Consider the following 18433-nt stretch of genomic DNA (forward strand, 5'->3'; position numbering starts at 1 on the left):
ATTGTCATCTTTTGACCAGAATTTGGGGAAAAACAATGTCTTTATTTAAAAGAAAATAGTATAATTTTTATTCCACCTAAGCCATGTTCCACCTGTGTTTACATTGGCAGTTCTTGTGTTATCTAACTACTATCTATCTAACTATCGTAGAAGAAATTATTTTAAAAAATGACTCCCTTTATTTAAAAGAAAATATTATTTTTGTTGCACGTGAGCCATATTGACTTTGTTTACACTGGCAGTCTTTGCCTTTATTAAAATAGTTATTTTCAAAATAATACGTCAGTCTTATTGAATGTGTTTACTTTGGCAACCTTTAACCCATGATTTGGATTAATTAATTAATAGACTTAATTAATCCTTTAAATAAAATTATTGCTATCTTCGTTTAAAATAAATAATTTAATTCTTCTTACACGTCAGTATTCAAAATTATATTTTTTTTTCTGGGTTCGTATTCATATCTAATAATTACGACTTCTAAAACAGTGTTCTAGACTAAATTAACTCTTTAAATAATAATTATGCCTGTCTTTGTTTAAAATACTTATATAAATTTTGTTACACATCAGCCATATTAACTGTGTTTACATTGATAATATTTGATCCGATATGTATTTAAAATGTTGATTTTCTTCTGGGATCGTATTTATAATAATAATAATTTAACTAAAAATTGTTGCTATCTTCGTCTAAAATAAATAATTTAATTCTTGTTACACGTCTCAGAAGACTGTTGTTTGTCTAGTCTCTATTGACTGCGTTGGCATCGGCAGCCTTTTATCCGATATATAATGTGAATTCAATTTTTTTTTCTCAGATCGTATATCTAATAATTATAACTTTTTTGGACAAAATCAAAACGTTGAAGAAAAATTGTGGCAATCTTTGTAAGAAAATAATATAAACTTCTGTTACACATCAGCCGTAGTGACTGTGTTTACAGTGGTAGACTTTGACCCAATACACATAAGAATCTTATGTAATATAGCACATAAGAATAACATAATAACACATAAGAATCTTATGCTTCTTATGTGTTATGTGATAGGGTAGTAACTCTTGCACGGTATAACTATTTTAAAGTTTCCGCCGCATACCTCCCACCTTTTGCAGCCCCTTGACCTTGCTGTATTTATAGGTCATTTAAAACATCTTGGGACCAAGAATTAGTTACTTGGCAAAGACAGAATCAAGGCGTTAAATTGCCAAAGAAAATATTTTCCGAAAAAGTGCGGAAAATATGGAATAACATAAGCCCAATTGTTATTCAAAATGGATTTAAGAAAAGTGGAATATATCCTTTTAATCCGACAGTTATTCCAAAAGAAAAATACCATGCTGAAGCATTAAAAAACTTTGAAAATATAAAAAATGCCGGTGTAGGCGTAACTGACAAAGCGAATGGTAATAATGACATACTGGGCAGGGATATATTAGATGCAGGGCCAAGCAGTGCTTTAATATCTGAGGGACAGTCTGGACCAACAAATGTTTCTTTTGAAGACCTCCTACTTGCAACCGTGAAACAGAATCCCATAAATGTTAAAACCAGAAAAAAAAAGACGTTGCAACTGGTGCTGAAGTTATCACGCATAGAGATGTAGATCAGATGTTAGAATGCAGCACGAAGTACCCAACACAAAGAACTAAGAAGCGTAGAAACCAAAAGTGTGGAACCATTGTACGAAGAGTCTGATAACGATTTAGATTTCCTTGACGAAGAACAGAGAGATGAATTTACCGCGATACAGTGAAATTGGCAAAAAACTTATACTACTCAAGTAAAATAAACCAATCAAGAAATAAGTCTAGAGAGTCTTGCAAAATTGTTAATGACTTACGAGGCGAACGTGGGAACCCTTCTGTTTCTAATAGCACGGTGTCGGCCGAAACACTCAATCATTTTTTTCAGGGTGTTGCTTTGGGTCTATCAATATTATTGCCTCAGTCTGTTAGAGATCCGCGCTCATACTTACACAACATTAAGGTGCTTGAAACATTTTTCTTTAGACCAACAGATTCTAGTGAAATAATGGAATCTCTATCCTCAATGAAAAATAAGAACTCCTCTGGATGGGATGGGCTGTCACTAAAGGTCCTAACAGCGCTACCGCTACCAACCCTTGATTCTTTGGCTGAGGTGTTAAATGTTTCACTTTCAAGTGGGTCCTTTCCACATTTACCCAAGGATGCCTTGATTATAGCATTATTTAAGGGTGGAAACTATGATGACCCATCAAATTTCAGACCCATAGCCCTGCTTCCCACGCTTGGCAAGCTTGTAGAAAGATTGGTAAAAACTAGGATGATGGAATTTCTGAAACGGCATAATGTTCTTAACCATCAGCAATTTGGATTCCGGACGAAACTGGGTACATCTGATGCTATTTTTAATTTTTTGGAGAGTCTGTACATGGGGTTGAACGCTGGGGAGAGTGCGGCGGCGGTGTTCTGTGACTTATCTAAAGCGTTTGACTGTGTAAGTCACAGAATACTGCTGTAGAAGCAATAAAGGATATGGATTCAGAGGAGTTGCTCTCGCCTGGTTTCGTTCTTACCTATCTGGAAGAACACAAAGGGTATTCTTTGACAATGATATGTCATCCCGTCTGGATATGGACGCTGGTGTACCCCAGGGTTCTGTTCTTGGACCAATATTGTTCCTGCTATATGTCAATGATATCTCTCAAATTCCAATTAGGGGCAAATTTACTATCTTTGCGGATGATACAACATTACTTTGCCATGACACTGACACCAATAGATTAAGGAATATCGTTGATGAAGATTTAATTCTTGTAAGCGTAAAGTCATGGTGTGAATCTAATAGATTAACTTTTAATATTTCTAAAACTAACATTTTAACTTTTAAATGTAACCTTGGAACTGTCACTTTGCAAAATGAAACAATAAGTCCTTCTGAAACTTGCAAATTTTTGGGCCTGACGATTGATAAGCAATTAAAATTTGAAAATCATATCTCCTCTTTATTAGGGAAGTTATCATCCAACTGTTATGCTATTAGAGTAATAACACATTCTCTGGGACTTGATGTGGCCAAAATTGCCTACCATGCTCTTATTGAGTCTTATCAGAGATACGGTATTGTGTTTTGGGGTGTGTGCTCTCAGTATTTGTTCAGCTCTCTATTTATTTTGCAAAAAAGAGCCATACGCTACATGTGTGCAGCTCCCTTTCGTAGCCCCTGTAGGCCATTATTTTTAAAACACTCTGTCCTGACATTTCCATGCCTTTTTATTTTAGAGACTGTTTGTCTTATCCACAAAAAATATCGCCATCAGCTTGGCCCCCCCTCCTCGGGTTACAATCTCCGAACAACCTTCTCTTTACCTCTGCCTATCCCAAAAAGTGAGCAGATTAAGTCCTCTTTTGTGTACGGGGGCAGAAGGCTTTTTAACCACCTACCCCTTTATATAAGGCTAATAAATTGTGAAAAACGTTTTAGGAAAAATATAAAGAAACTCTTGCTTGCTAAAGCATTTTATTCTGTAGACGAGTTTTTAAATACAATTTTTTGACAGTGAAGAGTTTTGCGCAGCGTAATGTGAATTCTTACTACCCTTTCTTTGGGTGTGTTCTATATTCTATGTATGTAAGAATTGTTAAAATTTTTATATTTTTGTAAAAGATTATGTCGTCAACTATCTTTAAGATTTTATATAATGCTTTGTTAGCAACAGATGATGTTACGTAACAATAAAGCTATTTTTGACTTTGAAAACTTTAAATTAAATGCTTGGATATTAGTCAAATACTGTAGCAAGAAGACTCTAAAATATTATGCGGGAAAAATCGTAGAAATAAACAAAGTTCAGCGCGAATGTGTTGTGAAGTTTTTAAGATTTAAAGAAGAACTCAAAAAATTTGTTTGGCCTAAAACTGACGATATTGACACTATAATCTATGGAAACATAGAAATGTTCTTACCGGACCTCTACAGAATGAGGAAAATCATTTCGAATTTAACGTAGATTTTAGCGGATTAAATATTGCTTAACATTTTAACTTTGTATTTTTTCTAAAAATAAAGATTGCTACTGTATTCTAGTTTTATAGGGCTGTTTTTATTTAAATACGAGGTAAGATCGAACACATACAAAAGTTATACGACTATAAATGTACGGTTTAAATAGGAAAAAATTTGCCAGGGGCTTGTTCGGAATGTTGTTTACAGACTTATATTATAACTTAACAAGTTGTCCGATCTTTCCCCTTCCCCCCGGGGCAAGTTCGAACTACTGTATTTATTTTATTTTTTTATAATTTTTCCTATTAACAAGTATTAAGGTCCACCCAGGGAACTCTTTGCTTATATATTTTTAAAAACATTTTACGATACTATGATCAGGTAAATTTTAACTAATCTATATTCCGTGCGATCTTGCCCCAACTTACCTTATTCAAATTTGTTCTCAGATAGCATACTCATATCTAATGACAATTTTTTGCCTAGACTATATTAATCCTTAAGAAAATTATATAATTCTTGTAACACGTCAGCCATTTGATTTTAAACAGACATTTTATACCTTATACAGACTCAATCAAGAAAAAACAAACAATCCAATAGATACTTTTATTTTCAAAATACATTTACAGCCTTACAGTGAAAATGAAATAGCATTAAGGTCAGTTCAAGGCTTATTCTAAACTTAACAAATTGTATTCTCATCGAACATACAGGTAAACCTACGATACAGAAACTGTCATAATCACATATAACATATAGACCTAAAATATGAAACTAGAGAGAAAAAAAGGCTTATTATCTTAAAATTAAAAGGATTCTTTAAAAAGAAAAAAAAATCACAAATTGCTTAGACTCAGTATAGCGAAACCATCACCTTAGTAATAATTAAAAGAAAGACAAGAAAAATGGCAAAAATGCACTGAGATATTAAATAATCTGCATTTATTAGGTTTGATAAAGTAAATAATCTTTCAGTAGTTTTGGCAGTGGAAGATGGGCCACGGCATTGTGGGTTATATGGGTTAATATGGCGTCCCTGCAGGCCGCTTGTAATGTCGGTACTACAAAATAATTTAAATTACCCTCAATAAAAGTTATTACTATTTTTTATTTACCAAGATATAACTGAATAATCCTGACTTTCTTAGTGGTCCCATAGACATCAACTACAACATGTAAGGGGGCATTTTTATAAGGGATTCCCTTAACACAAGGTCCAGTGTCTTCACCATTAATTATATAGTGCATTTCCGCTGTTTTTTCGTCTGTCGGCAGATACATAACTCCTATACGAGAGCCTATAAAAATGAAAGGAAAATAAAGAGAAATTGGTTTAAAAAAATGAGTTTTTACCCATATCTGTAGCTAAAATATCCACCAAACCTAACGCTTTAGGTTTAAGGAGACTAATTGGCACCGCACCTTTACAGGTTTTTACACTATTTCCATCCCTGGTTAGTTTTTTACCACCATACCTTATGCATTTTTTTCCATTATCCAGACCATATTCAAAGATACTGTTGTGCGCCTTACTTATTCCATATATCCAGGAAGTACCTATATCAGCCAAATCTGAAAAGAATACATTGGTGTAAGATCTATAGGATATGATAGTGACATTAAGAGAATTTTACAACATGAAAATTGGGCAATATTTCTCCACAACATTCCTTTCACCTGATTCAAAGAGGGGACAAATGTTTGCAGATTCCAGACTGTTAAAAAGTTTTTGTGCAAAATGATAAAGTAACGAAAACAAAGAGGTTCAGTAAATGACTTCATCCTAAGTTACCAAATCACAATAGTAAAAAAATTGTTTTTTAAAAAGATGCTCAATATCAAGACTGCTATCAATACTCCGTATTACCCAACAAAATAAGTAACTATATAATTATGAATTCGTGACGAATTCATAATGTGAGTTACAGATACAGATTTTACTTTTCTGAAACCTTGGTACTTCAATAACTCCATATCTAATTACTCTGTATATGAACCATTATACCGGGTGGCGCATCGAAAACGAAACAGAGCCAATTACGGGCAGTCCATTAACTTTTTAAAAAAACGCTCGGACCCGTCGATTTTATTTTCGAGGGGGACACTTAATAATCACAAAATCACTTTTCCACCTACAACCTCCTAAGCGGGGGTGGCACTACCCCTAAAGTCTTAAAAGGGAAGGGGGGTGGAGTGATACCTCATTGGAAAGGTCTTTTAATTCTCTTTACAAGGGTACTTGGTTTAACGCAATTTAAGTAAGTACTTTTTAAAATTTTCGCATTTAAACCTTAAAAGGTAATTTTCAATATTTTTACTTTATCATAGACTACTACTAAGGTACTTTTAAGAAAAACAATGCCAGGCAGTAGGACAAAACCATCAAGTATTATTAAGAGACAAAAAATGAGATAGCTCTATCATATTACAAAATATTTTGACTTTAAGTCTAGTCATTCAAAAAATTATCGCAAAAATAGATTTAAAAAGAATTTGCGTAAGTGTTAGCTTATAATAAATGTTCAAAATGAATTCTCATTTACAATTCTGCCTTGTAAATCTTCTAACGAAGTGGGTTCAGTCTCATAAACTTTGCTTTTAGTCTAGAGGTGATAAATCCGGCGATCGTGGAGGCCATTCAATAGCACCTCTTCTTCCAATCCATCGTCCTGGAAACGTCCGATCCAAATATTCTCGCACGAATAACGTAAAATGTGGTGGGGCACCATCCTGCTGAAACATCAATCTATCCTCGTTGTATCTGTTATTTTGAGTTTCAATTATAGCTGTCAATGCTGGATCAATGGCCTGTTGTAATAGCTCTAAGTACATTTCACCTGTCAGATTTCCAGGTAAAAAAAATGGACCAACTAAATTATCACCAAAGATACCAGACATTTAACTTTTGTGGGTATTGGGTGTGTACCTCATGATACACTCTAGGATTATTGTCGGACCAATATCGGCAGTTATGACGATTGACCAAGCCATTCAGGAAAAAACGTATTAAACAAAAAATGTTGGTCATTAATAATTCGTTCACTCATAATTTCACTAAATTGTGATCGCCGATCGAAATCATCTTCATTCAGCTCTTGCACAAGATGTATTTTGTACGGATAAAACTTATGAGCTTTAAGAGTTCTTTGGATATTACGTCGACTAATACCTGTGACAGTTTCCAATTGACGGGTGTAGGATCCCAATGGGTGTAGGGGTGTAGGATCTAGATTAATATGCCCTAGTACAGCCACTTTCATTCCTTACGGAATTTTCAATATTGCGTTTGCGATTCGCCACTGATCCAGTTTCTCGAAATTTGGAAACAAGCTCCAATACATACTTTCGCTGCACCTTGCTGTTTTCATGTCGCTCATTAAATAATTCCGCCGTTCTATTAGCACATTGATTATTTCCAAAAAATATTTCAATTATTTCAACTCTTTCTGCCGTTGTATGCACCATTTTTATTTTTAAAAATAGGTATTACCTAAAAAAAACAAAGTCCCGCACTATAAATCACCTTTTTAACAGAGTATTACATTTAGAATAAATTGAGAATAATTCAATTTTTAGTTTTGGTCAACAAGAAAATTTTACAAATATTTGTAAAATTTTTTGGCTGACCCGTTCTCTAGTTCATCCGTATTATTCTAATGATATTATTTATTACCTGTCGTAAATAAATTAATATTAATACCAACGTGGTCTGTGATTGAGATAGTGAACTAAAGCAAATTCTTTTTAAATGTATTTTTGCGATAATTTTTTAAATGTCTAGACTTAAGGTCAAAATATTCTGTAATATGATAGAGCTATCTCATTTTTTGTCTCATAATTTAATAATACTTGATGGTTTTGTCCTACTGCCTGGCATTGTTTTTCTTAAAAGTACCTTTAGTAGTCTATGATAAAGTAAAAATATTGAAAATTACTTTTTAAGGTTTAAATGCGAAAATTTTAAAAAGTACTTACTTAAATTGCGTCGAACCAAGTACCCTTGTAAAGAGAATTAATAGACCTTTCCAATGAGGTACCACTAGACCCCCCTTCCCATTTAAGATTTTAGGGGTAGTGCCACCCTCGCTTAGGGGGTTGTAGGTGGGAAAGTGATTTTGTGATTATTAAGTGTCCCCCTCGAAAATAAAATCGACGGGTCCGAGCGTTTTTTTAAAAAGTTAATGGACTGCCCGTAATTGGCTCTGTTTCGTTTTCGATGCGCCATCCGGTATATATGTTACAATGCAGAATCAGTATCAGATACAGAAGTTCAAGAATTGCTGTGCTATAAGTTTAGGAATAAAGTTACCATAGGACAGGGCAGGAATTGTTTCTATGGAGTCTGGCTGAATGAAGATTATTTAAATTGACTTATACATAAAACCTAAGCAATCCCTTAACTTACATGAACTGGTTATAACACTCTGTCAATATTCAGATTTCAATATTTGGAGATAAACAATATAATATCAGTTAAAAAATGGAATTATTTAATTCATGCTTCATATACCTATTGTCAAGCATGGAACAAACAATAAAAACGACAACAAAATGGAGTCCCAAAAAATTGAGTGTATCTATTTTTAAAAATAAGATTAAGAAACACCTTTTTGACATCAATAAGACGTTTTGTACTGATTAAGATATCAGTACAAAACACCTTCATTTCATTAAGTTAAGAATGAGTTTAATATTGTCAAATCAAATCGTTTATTTCCATCGACATCATAACAATGTATAAATTGTTGATAAAAAACTACAATGCTAATAAAAATACATACATAGTATAAAATTACAAAAATATGAAAAGAAAGAAATTTAGTCAATAAATCTACAGTTAAAGAACTCTGTCAATGAGTAAAAAAGGGCAGTCAGCTAACATGGTCCTAAGAGCTTTCTTAAAAGTTGGAAAAGTCTTGGCTCTCTTTATTCTAGATGGGAGATCATTAAACATTTTAAGAGATGTAATTTCTGGACCATCCTGTACCTGCAACAACTGGGTAAAAAAGAGGTATAACTTATCTACATTTTGAGTTTTATAAAAATTAACATCTCCTAATCTCATGTGGTTGAAATTATGTACTTGAAATGCACACTCAAGATATAGATGTTAATTATAGTTAGGATTTTTTCTTTTTTAAAAGTACCACGGCAAGTTTCTCTGAAGGAAAGTCTAAACATCGTACGTACAATGCGCTTTTGATTTATTAGCACTCTCCCAATACTGGAGAAATTACCCCAATGCTAATAAGGCATATGATAGAGTGGAAAGCACTGAGGCATAATAAAAGCTTTTAAGTGTATATGCATCCACATAGTCTCGAACCTGCAAGATGACATAATTGCTGCGGGACAGTCTATTCCACCTGAGGATCCCACAATAGATGTCTATCAATTCCTTCCAGGTAATAAGTTCTATGGCATGGTCAGACATTGTTAGTATTTCTGATTTTAACTTGGCTATTGATCTATTTTAGAGAAAATTATTTTTAAAAAAATGTTCTTTTAAAGGGACAGATTTGGTTAGTGAACAAACTGTTTTGTGATTTGAATGTCACACCAAAGGTTCCAACCATAGGACATAAAGTACATCCTGTTTCTTATGATGCAATAGATATTCTTAAATTTAGTGAGTGTTAAGGATCTTATAATAAATAAATAAATGTTTATTATGCAACAACAAAATATTACACAAAAAGTAACATTCACATAATGTGTTCATCCATGCTACTTTATGCTAAACTCATTTCTTAAAATTACTTAACATTACAATAAAGGTATATGTAAATATAACAGAAAAGCCTTGTATTTCTTCTTGAAAACGAAAAGTTAGCATGCCTTACTAAATTATATTTTAGTAATTATATTTTAGTGTTCATATTTTAGTATTTTATTATACATCTGAAATCCCATTTCAAGTTTAACTTACACTTTACCAATATTGTTAACAAGGCATATAGCAAGTTGGGATTTATTATGAAGAACTCAGAAGCATACACTTGAGTAGGCTTCTATATCGGCCACACCAAAATTATTTTATTTTTTTTATTTTATTTACATCACTTAACAGAGAAACTCCAATAATAGAGTCAATAAAAAAATGATACATAAAAAATGAAATCATCTTATCAAAATAAAATTAATCAATCAATAAATCAATTTATTAATGCCAATATACAAAACAGTATTCACACAAGTCAAGAATTACAAAGTTAAAAAATAGGGTAACTGTTTATAAAAATTGATAAGAAAATTTTTCCTAAAACACTACATAAAACTCATTAAAACCAAAACACAATGATTGATATACATACTATGAATAATACACAATCACAATATGTCTTAAATAAAATGCAATATATTGGTAGGTACTCAATATCACAGATAAAATGTGAAGTTTAAAAACTCTTCAGTTGAATAGAAGGCATTAGAGACTAGAATTTGTTTTATTTTATTCTTAAAACGTTCCAAATCTAAATCCACATAGTCGATAGGAAGTTTATTATATAACTTAATAGCTAGAAATCCGGGACCCCTCTGACACCTTGTTAAGCGTTGGTAAATTGGAACTAGCCTATTTGTGTTTCTAGTACCATAGTTGTGTATATCACAATGTACTTTATACCAATCCCTATTCTTGTGTACCCATAAAAGATTTTCCAGTATATATACGGAAGGTAGGGTAAGTATTCCCTTCATAGAGAAAACAGATCTACAATCCTCCCTGCAACCCAGCCTACCCAAAATTCTGATTGCCCTTTTTTGTAGTGAAAACAACCTTTTTGTTTGTGGGGCATGACCCCACGCTAGAATAGCGGCTATGGGTGGAAGGTGCCAAAATAGGCTGTTCTTAAGCCAGATTCAGATAAACATCCATCTAGGCGACAAAGGGCATTTATAGATGTTTTTAGCCTTCCGGCAACAATATTAATGTGGGAAAGCCAGTGAAGTAGAGGATCCAATAAAACTCCCAGAAACTTAATAGAAAAATCCTTTGATGTCAGCTGGTCTCAGAGTAAAAATAACTTTGTTGGTCTTGTCTGCGTTGAGATGCAATCGGTTCATGTGAAACCATTCCTGAATTCCCCCCTGCAATACTCTCAATTTCCTCTCCGTGGTCTCAAGAGTATCTTCGGCACATGCCACTGTTGTGTCATCAGCAAAAATGGTGAATTTACCAGATGGTTCAGTTAATGGTAGGACATTTATATAGATCAAAAAGAGGATAGGCCCCAAAACAGATCCTTGAGGAACACCTATGGTTATGCCACTTTTTGCTGATGACACCCCATTAACACTTACCATCTGATCTCTATTGGCCAGATAGGAAGCAAGAAGTTTAACACTGTTGGGACTTAGTCCATATTTAGAAAGTTTTTGCAGCAATATGTTATGGGGAATACAGTCGAATGCCTTGCTCAGATCGCAGAACAAGACACTGCCATATTGCAAGTTAATAAAAGCATTTAACAAGTAATCAACTAGGTCTAAAATGGCCATAGTGGTACTTTTACCCTTCCTGAAACCAAACTGGCTGGATGTGAAAAGATTGTTACCCTCAAAAAGTTTCACAGTTGAGCAGCAAAACACACAAGTTGAGCAGCAATACATTTTTCAAAGATTTTTGAGATTATGGGCAGCAAGGAGATAGGACGTTAGTTCTCGGGCCTATCAAAATCACCCCTTTTAAAAATAGGTATTACCTTGGCTAATCCGAGCACACCTGGAAAAGTGTTCTCCCTGAAGCATCTGTTTATTAGTTTTGTTACTGGAGCTATGATAATGTTTTTAACAGACTTAATTAATTTGACATTTAGCCCATAGATGTCTTGACTAGTCTTATTTTTTAAGCCATCAATAATCTCTCTTACTTCTATGAATGATACAGGAGAGAAAGAGAATACATTCTCCGGCATACCCAGAACAGAGAGACTTTGGATTGGGTCACCCTGCGACAGTGGAATGTCTCTAACAGTATCATGGGCAATACGTGAAAAGAAATTATTGAAATCGTCAGCCGTTAAAGTACCTTCATGAGATTTTTTCGTTTTTGACGTACGTTCACTACTATTAACAACTTGCCAAACAGCCTTAGTTGGATTAGAAGCTGATGAGATGAATTTATCTTTGGCTTTTATTTTTGCCTCCTGTATAGCAGCTCTATAAACTTTTTGAAAGTCCTTAAACTCCCCCTCAAAATTTCTGTTTTTGCACTGTCGAGACACTCCACTTAGCAGCTGTAGATGATCCCGCATGGCTTTTAGGTTATTGTCAAATCAAGTTATTGTATTTCTCTGATCGGTCCTCACCCTATATGTTTTCAGGGGAAAAGATTGAGTATATGCTTTTTCTAGAGAAGATAGAAATATTTTGAAACAGGTATTGACAGCTATACTCTCCTATGTCACAAAATTCCAGTTATATGAGGAAACCAGTTCAAAGAAAGACAACATACCTTTTGGGTCACAGGCCTACATACCTTATGGTGGTGGAGTCCCACCAATAATACTCTCAACGATCACTTTGAGCTCCTGTCCAAGATGATCTGATATCCCAATATTGAACACACTGGATTTAAAGGAATCAGTACTGAAATTTATAAAAATGTTGTCCAGACAAGCTCCAGCCCTTGTATGGTCTGTTATAGTTTGTTGAAAACCATAACTCCCCATGATGTCAGAAAGGTCAAGGAAATTCTGCTGATTAGTATTGAAGTGGACATTAAAATAGTTAATATGTTAAATGGAATATTATAGATATAACAAATTATTATTAAATACTTAAAAAAAAAAGAAAACAAGATTATCTAAATTAAGTGAATTCTTTTAATTTTGGCTAGGCTACAGTTAAATACATCGCATTGATCCTATATAGAGTTGTATGTATTGCAAGCTCTATGTAGAGGCGAAAATTTTGTAATGTTGGTTCTAGGTCTTGCAAGGTAAAACTTTCAGGACTGCAAGCTGACATCCAAGGAGTGTGTAAGTTTAAGAGTTGCAAGATCTCTGACCAGTCCATTAAGCCATTAATTATATTCTATAAGAATTGTAGACCTCGATTCAATTAATTAATAGGTAATATACAAAGTATTTTCACAAGCATGTCAATCCCTCTTTCATTAAGAAGGGATCTGCCAAATCAGTTCTTTCCTGTAAAGATTTTACCTGAAATCTTTCAAGCAAATGATTATGTAAGAAGTCTATTTCCGAGACTACCCTTTTGCATTTAAACCTAAGAAGTTTAAGAGATTTTCATTGAATATTTTTAAGCTCATGAATAAGGTAGTTTATATTATATTGAAAAGGCACAGAAAAAGTTTTTACAGAATTTATATTTGAGAGAGAATAAAGTCGAATTTCCTATCATCCAAGGTTAACTAGTTTTAAGTTCCAAACACTTTTTCAAAGAAGATAAAATCAGGCTGTTATTTAATTACTACATTATTAATAATATAAGATATAATGACTGGTATTTAATAGAATTCATAAAAATAAGTGAGATTTTTGTGTTAACTTATGCAGGTGTTCTCCCTTTACTTTAATCAAAAACATGTAATACTACATTGCACCAGGGTTTGGATATTTCTGGATCTAAACTCTCAGCTGTTAAAGAGCAATTATCTAATATTGGTTTTCGCTTGTATAATTTATAGGTGGTTTGTTATTTTGTAGATTTTATCCCTTAAATGTAAGTACCTTCTGCTGTTTGTAAGATGTTGAATAAATAAATAAATAAGCTTTATTGTCAGTATTTCTAGAAATCATTTACAAATCATTTAAAGAAAGTTACCTAGGTACCCTTGTTTTCCCTTAAAAGTAAAATAAGTCAACTAAATGAGTTGATAAGTTAAGAAAGGAATCATTTACTTGCAAGTTTAATAAATAGAAACATTCCTTACCCGGTAAAGCATACTGTGGAATTGACCCAGTATTATACATCCTTAGCGGATCCAACTGGGTCAACCCCAATCTCATATGTCCACTCCATCCAGACTCGTTCTGTTCGATCTCTACAAGGAAAATCTCACCAGGCTGCAATGGTTTCTCACTAAAGGTTACAGCATTGGCAAATGACTTTTTCCTGTAGGCGACAGTGTTATCTTCTGAGAGAACAATATGCTCTCCATGATATGAATGAAATCTGGTGATATGGGGATTCTTTTCCGAGGGGGCCAAATCGAAGGGCGAATTAGCCGTACTACCTGAGGCCATGGAAGAAGTCATTGTTGAAAATTTAATTACCGGGTAATACTGTAAATGACTGATTAAAAATTTAATTGCTCTTGAATTCAATTGAAGAACTTTTTTAGCTATAAAAGAGACGCAATACAGTCATTATCTTTAAACTAAAAATTTATCAAAAAACGAAGAAACGTATTTTCGAAATTTATTCCGAATTCTTCCGAATCACCTTATTTTTGTTTTGGTTTTTTCTTTCATCATTGACTTTAGTGACATTTGACAGTTTTTCATTTGACATTATAGGTTAGCTGTACGTTTCTTCTTCTTAATAAGAAAGTTGCATTTAATACCTCATACAAACCAAATTTGTTGTATGAGATACAAAATACACATTAAAGCTATTAAGAATTGCTACTATTGTATTAACTTTTCGATAAATATTGGAAAAATAAAAATACAAAATTAAGTTGCTACATACGTTTGACCAGATAGTACCAAAGGCCGGCATACTGAATAAAGAAGAATTATGCAACTAGTCAGGACACAACCTCAACAAAATTCAAACATTGTCAAATCTGGAGAAAATTTGGTATTTTCACCTGTTTATAAACAATTTTGGCACAATATAGCATTACTAACGTCTTCCGCTTGATTTTTACCACCTATTCCATATAAACTTTTACAGTGACATCTTTAAAATCAAATCGTATGTACTATGTAGGTGTACCAAACAGCTGGCCGAATTTCTTTTAAAAACAGGCCTCTAAGTGCCTTATTTAACAGTTTAACCCTAATATTAACGCTTTTACACTAAAACTGACTAGACAATACCAACAATGTCTACAGGTAGAGACCTGGCAGGCATTCTGAGAGCTTTACAGCTGATTCTCGAGGCTCAGGCAACCCTTCAGAAAGAATATTTAAATCAGATATGCAGGACATCCAGTATTCGCCCCACTATACAGCAATGCCTTAAGAACGGTCTTAGAGTGCCTGATAAAGTAAATATAAGTCAAGTTGCTAACTCTGTTAAGGATGGTGCTGAGAGGTTAAATATTGTTGCACAGGGGCTTAAGGTTTATGCTGATGTTTCATTAGGGAATGGTAAGAGGTACTAATGGTAACTAACTTTTATTAATTGATTAACAGTGTATATAAGTTTTTAAATAATTGTTAATCTTAGTTTATAAATATCTAATAAGTAATAACTAATCATTTCACTTCAGGTCTAAAAGTAATAAATACTGAACAAGTGTTGGCTCAAAGTTTTGCTGTTAAACCTAATATTGCTAAGGAGCCTATAACTGTACCACAAAAACCCAAAACTGCTTCTGTTCCTGCCGTAGAATATCAAATAACCCTTACAGAAAGTGACAAAGAACTTTTAAAGAAGTTAGACATGGAGCATAGAGCAAAGTTAGTTAAACAAGTAGATTTCGAGAAGGATCGGGCTGAGAGTGTCATGGTAAAGAAGGACCAGGAGAAAACGGTTGGGGAAACTATATTAGAAAGTGAGGCTAAGCTTACGGCAGTGCCTAATCCTAAAGCTAAATTGAAGGTAAGAATTTTAGATGTAGATTTAGTACTAAATGGGTCTAGTAAGCCCAAAATATGTTGTTTTTATGAGAAATAGGAGGCAACTAATAAACCCTTGAGAAATGTCATATCTGATATCTTCTTCCTAACTGTGGGTCAACAAAGAGTAACACCTTAGTGGCAATCACTTTAACATCCACAAGTAATAAAAATTGCAGCAAAATAAGATAGTATCCAAATTTATCAGAACTATGTTTTGGTATAAATCAAAATGGTTCATTTTCTAATAATAATTGAATTTTAAGCAACTTAAATTTAACAGTTTTTTTCAGATATGCATTTGAATATCCAACGTATTTTAAGTAGGATTTTAGTTGAGGCTTTGTGTCTTAATTTTTATTTAATTTGTCTCAGTGAGCGCTGACTGAAATAAGATGAAATCAGTACTTTCAAATTACACAATTATGTTTGTCTGTCACACTTTTGTATGATTGCTTTCGAGTTCGTATTAATTTGAATTCATATTTCTAAATATTTCATATATATAGAAATGTAACATATGATGCACAAAGCTACAGTCTGACAGGCTTAAACTTGTTATAGGCCTCCTTCTGGTAGTTCCAGTGTATGTCCTTATTTGAAGAAGCATTACAAATTTTAACTTCACTTAAATATAACTTAGGTGATATTAAAAATATTATAATTCTGGATCTGATTCTGATATTTCACAAAAAAAAATCTACCAAGCCATGGCATCTCATGCATTGGCAACTTATGTTCTAACTAATAATCTATAATAATCTATTGCAACACTGACCCTCCATAATTTACTCAGTTCATTTAACCTTCAAATGCATGTTAGGTCTCCCACTCGCATCACATGGTTCTCGTCCAGCACCATTGACTATGTTTGCACTAATTATCCCGAACATATGGTGGACTGCACTATTGTGAATTCTGGCATGTTGGACCACGAGGCAGTGATCTGTGAAATCAGTGAAGGGAAATGCCCCAAAACTGCTGAGTGCTCCTACGGTCGAATTTTCAGCAGGCGGTACTACGACAGATTCCATGACTCGTGTGTGGCTGCTGGATGGGAAAGCGTGTTAAGTTCGATGGATCCATTGTCGTGTTTCTACCGGAAATTGATAAACCTGTTTGATATCTCTTTTTCCCATGGTGAAAATTAGACCAAAAAAGAACAAGAAGTCATGGTTAACTAGGGGACTTAAAACTTCATGTAGAAATTTGAGATCCCTTCACACATTAAGAAAGTTCACGAATTGCCCGGCTTTTTATCAATATTTTAACCCTTATAGGTCTTTGTATCGGCGACTAATAAAAATCGCCAAAAGATCCTTCTACTCAAATTGCCTAAATAAGGCCACAAACAAGTTTAAAGAATGCTGGAAGATTGTTAATGATATCCGTCAATCATACATCAATTATTCCATGGCAGTCCCTGAATGTTCTGCTAGTCATATAAATGACTTTTTTATTGGAATGCTGATAAAATCCATAAAGATTTGGGTTTCCCAACAACAGATCCACTTACTTATTTATCAAGCACCAGTATTCAAGGATCATTTTTCTTTATACCTACAGACTTGGTTGAGCCTAAGGAGGTATTAACTTCTATAAAAAAACAAAAACTCAGCCGGGCAGGATGGCCTATCTGCCAAAATACTCCTGAACATGCTGGACATCTCTCTGAGTGTCCTTGTTGAAGCTATAAATGCATCATAGGTTATGGGCACCTTTCCCGCTTGCCTAAAATCTGCTAAGGTTATCCCAATTCATAAGACGGGCAAAACAAGCCTCGCTGAACCATCAAACTTTAGACCAATATCCCTTCTGTCCACACTTTCAAAGATTATTGAAAAATTGGTTAAAAAGCGTGTGATGTCTTATTTAAAATCAAAGATTATTCTTAGTGGTTCTCAGTTTGGCTTTCAAGAAAATAAAAACACAAATGACGCAATGTTTAACTTTATGAGTGATGTCTACTGTCAGATTAACGGTGGTGGAATTTCCGCTGCTGTGTTTTGTGACTTGTCGAAAGCCTTCGACTGCGTCAGTCACGAGGTTCTGCTGCGGAAGCTCTTCCACTATGGTTTTAGGGGCTTGGCGGCGAGTTGGTTTTGTTCATATCTAAAGGGTCGTCGTCAGAGAGTGTGTGTGGGGTCGGAGTATTCTGAATATCAATCTGTTGCCTGGGGAGTACCTCAGGGGTCGGTACTGGGACCGATACTTTTTCTCCTGTATATTAATGACCTCATCCGACTTAATATCCAGGGAAAATTCACGCTCTTTGCTGACGACACCACCGTTCTCTGGCATGGGTATGATACCGACTCTTTGAGAATAGCCATGTTGGCTGATCTTCAACTTATATATGAGTGGTTCAGGGCAAATTTACTATGATTAAATCCAGAGAAGACCAAACTAATTTGTTTTACAAATAACCGTAGTCTTGATAATATTCTTATTGCTAACTGCCCTGTCCCGCCTTATTCTAACAATAAGTTTTTGGGTCTGGTGATTGACAAGGAACTTAAGTTTGAGGACCATATACGGAGTCTCAGCAATCGGGTTTCTGCGGGTTGTTTTGCTGTTAGGGTGGCCTGTCGGGAGCTTGGCATGGGGATTGGGAGATCCGTGTACTTTTTCCTGATTGAGTCCCATCTCAGGTATGGTGTCTGCTTTTGGGGTAGTGCAAGCA

The 18433-nt window shown here is 34.1% G+C and overlaps 2 protein-coding genes across 4 annotated transcripts in view; one reads left to right on the top strand and one right to left on the bottom strand.

The window, feature by feature from the left end:
* Nucleotides 1-4586: 4586 nt before the first annotated feature.
* On the bottom strand, nt 4587-14435 carry LOC126738886 (neuralized-like protein 2). The gene is made up of 4 exons (XM_050444360.1): nt 13893-14435; nt 5348-5566; nt 5110-5292; nt 4587-5055 (listed from the first exon to the last, which is right to left on the bottom strand). Exons 1-4 carry the CDS (start codon nt 14215-14217, stop codon nt 4940-4942), a joined length of 843 nt encoding a protein of 280 aa, XP_050300317.1. The 5' UTR covers nt 14218-14435; the 3' UTR covers nt 4587-4939.
* A 267-nt stretch (nt 14436-14702) lies between these two features.
* Nucleotides 14703-18433, top strand: part of LOC126738878 (atypical kinase COQ8B, mitochondrial) — a 69175-nt gene continuing 65444 nt past the window's right edge. Inside the window, exons 1-2 of one of the 3 annotated variants that reach the window (XM_050444342.1) lie at nt 14703-15279; nt 15402-15733. In XM_050444342.1, the coding sequence (XP_050300299.1) occupies nt 15012-15279; nt 15402-15733 (600 nt within the window). In that variant the 5' untranslated portion in view covers nt 14703-15011. Of the gene's footprint in view, nt 15296-15401; nt 15734-18433 lie in introns of all 3 variants that reach the window. The other 2 variants (XM_050444343.1, XM_050444345.1) reach the window with 2 other exon arrangements.

This window comes from Anthonomus grandis, chromosome 7, assembly GCF_022605725.1.
Source record: "Anthonomus grandis grandis chromosome 7, icAntGran1.3, whole genome shotgun sequence".
NCBI classification, from domain to species: domain Eukaryota; kingdom Metazoa; phylum Arthropoda; class Insecta; order Coleoptera; family Curculionidae; genus Anthonomus; species Anthonomus grandis.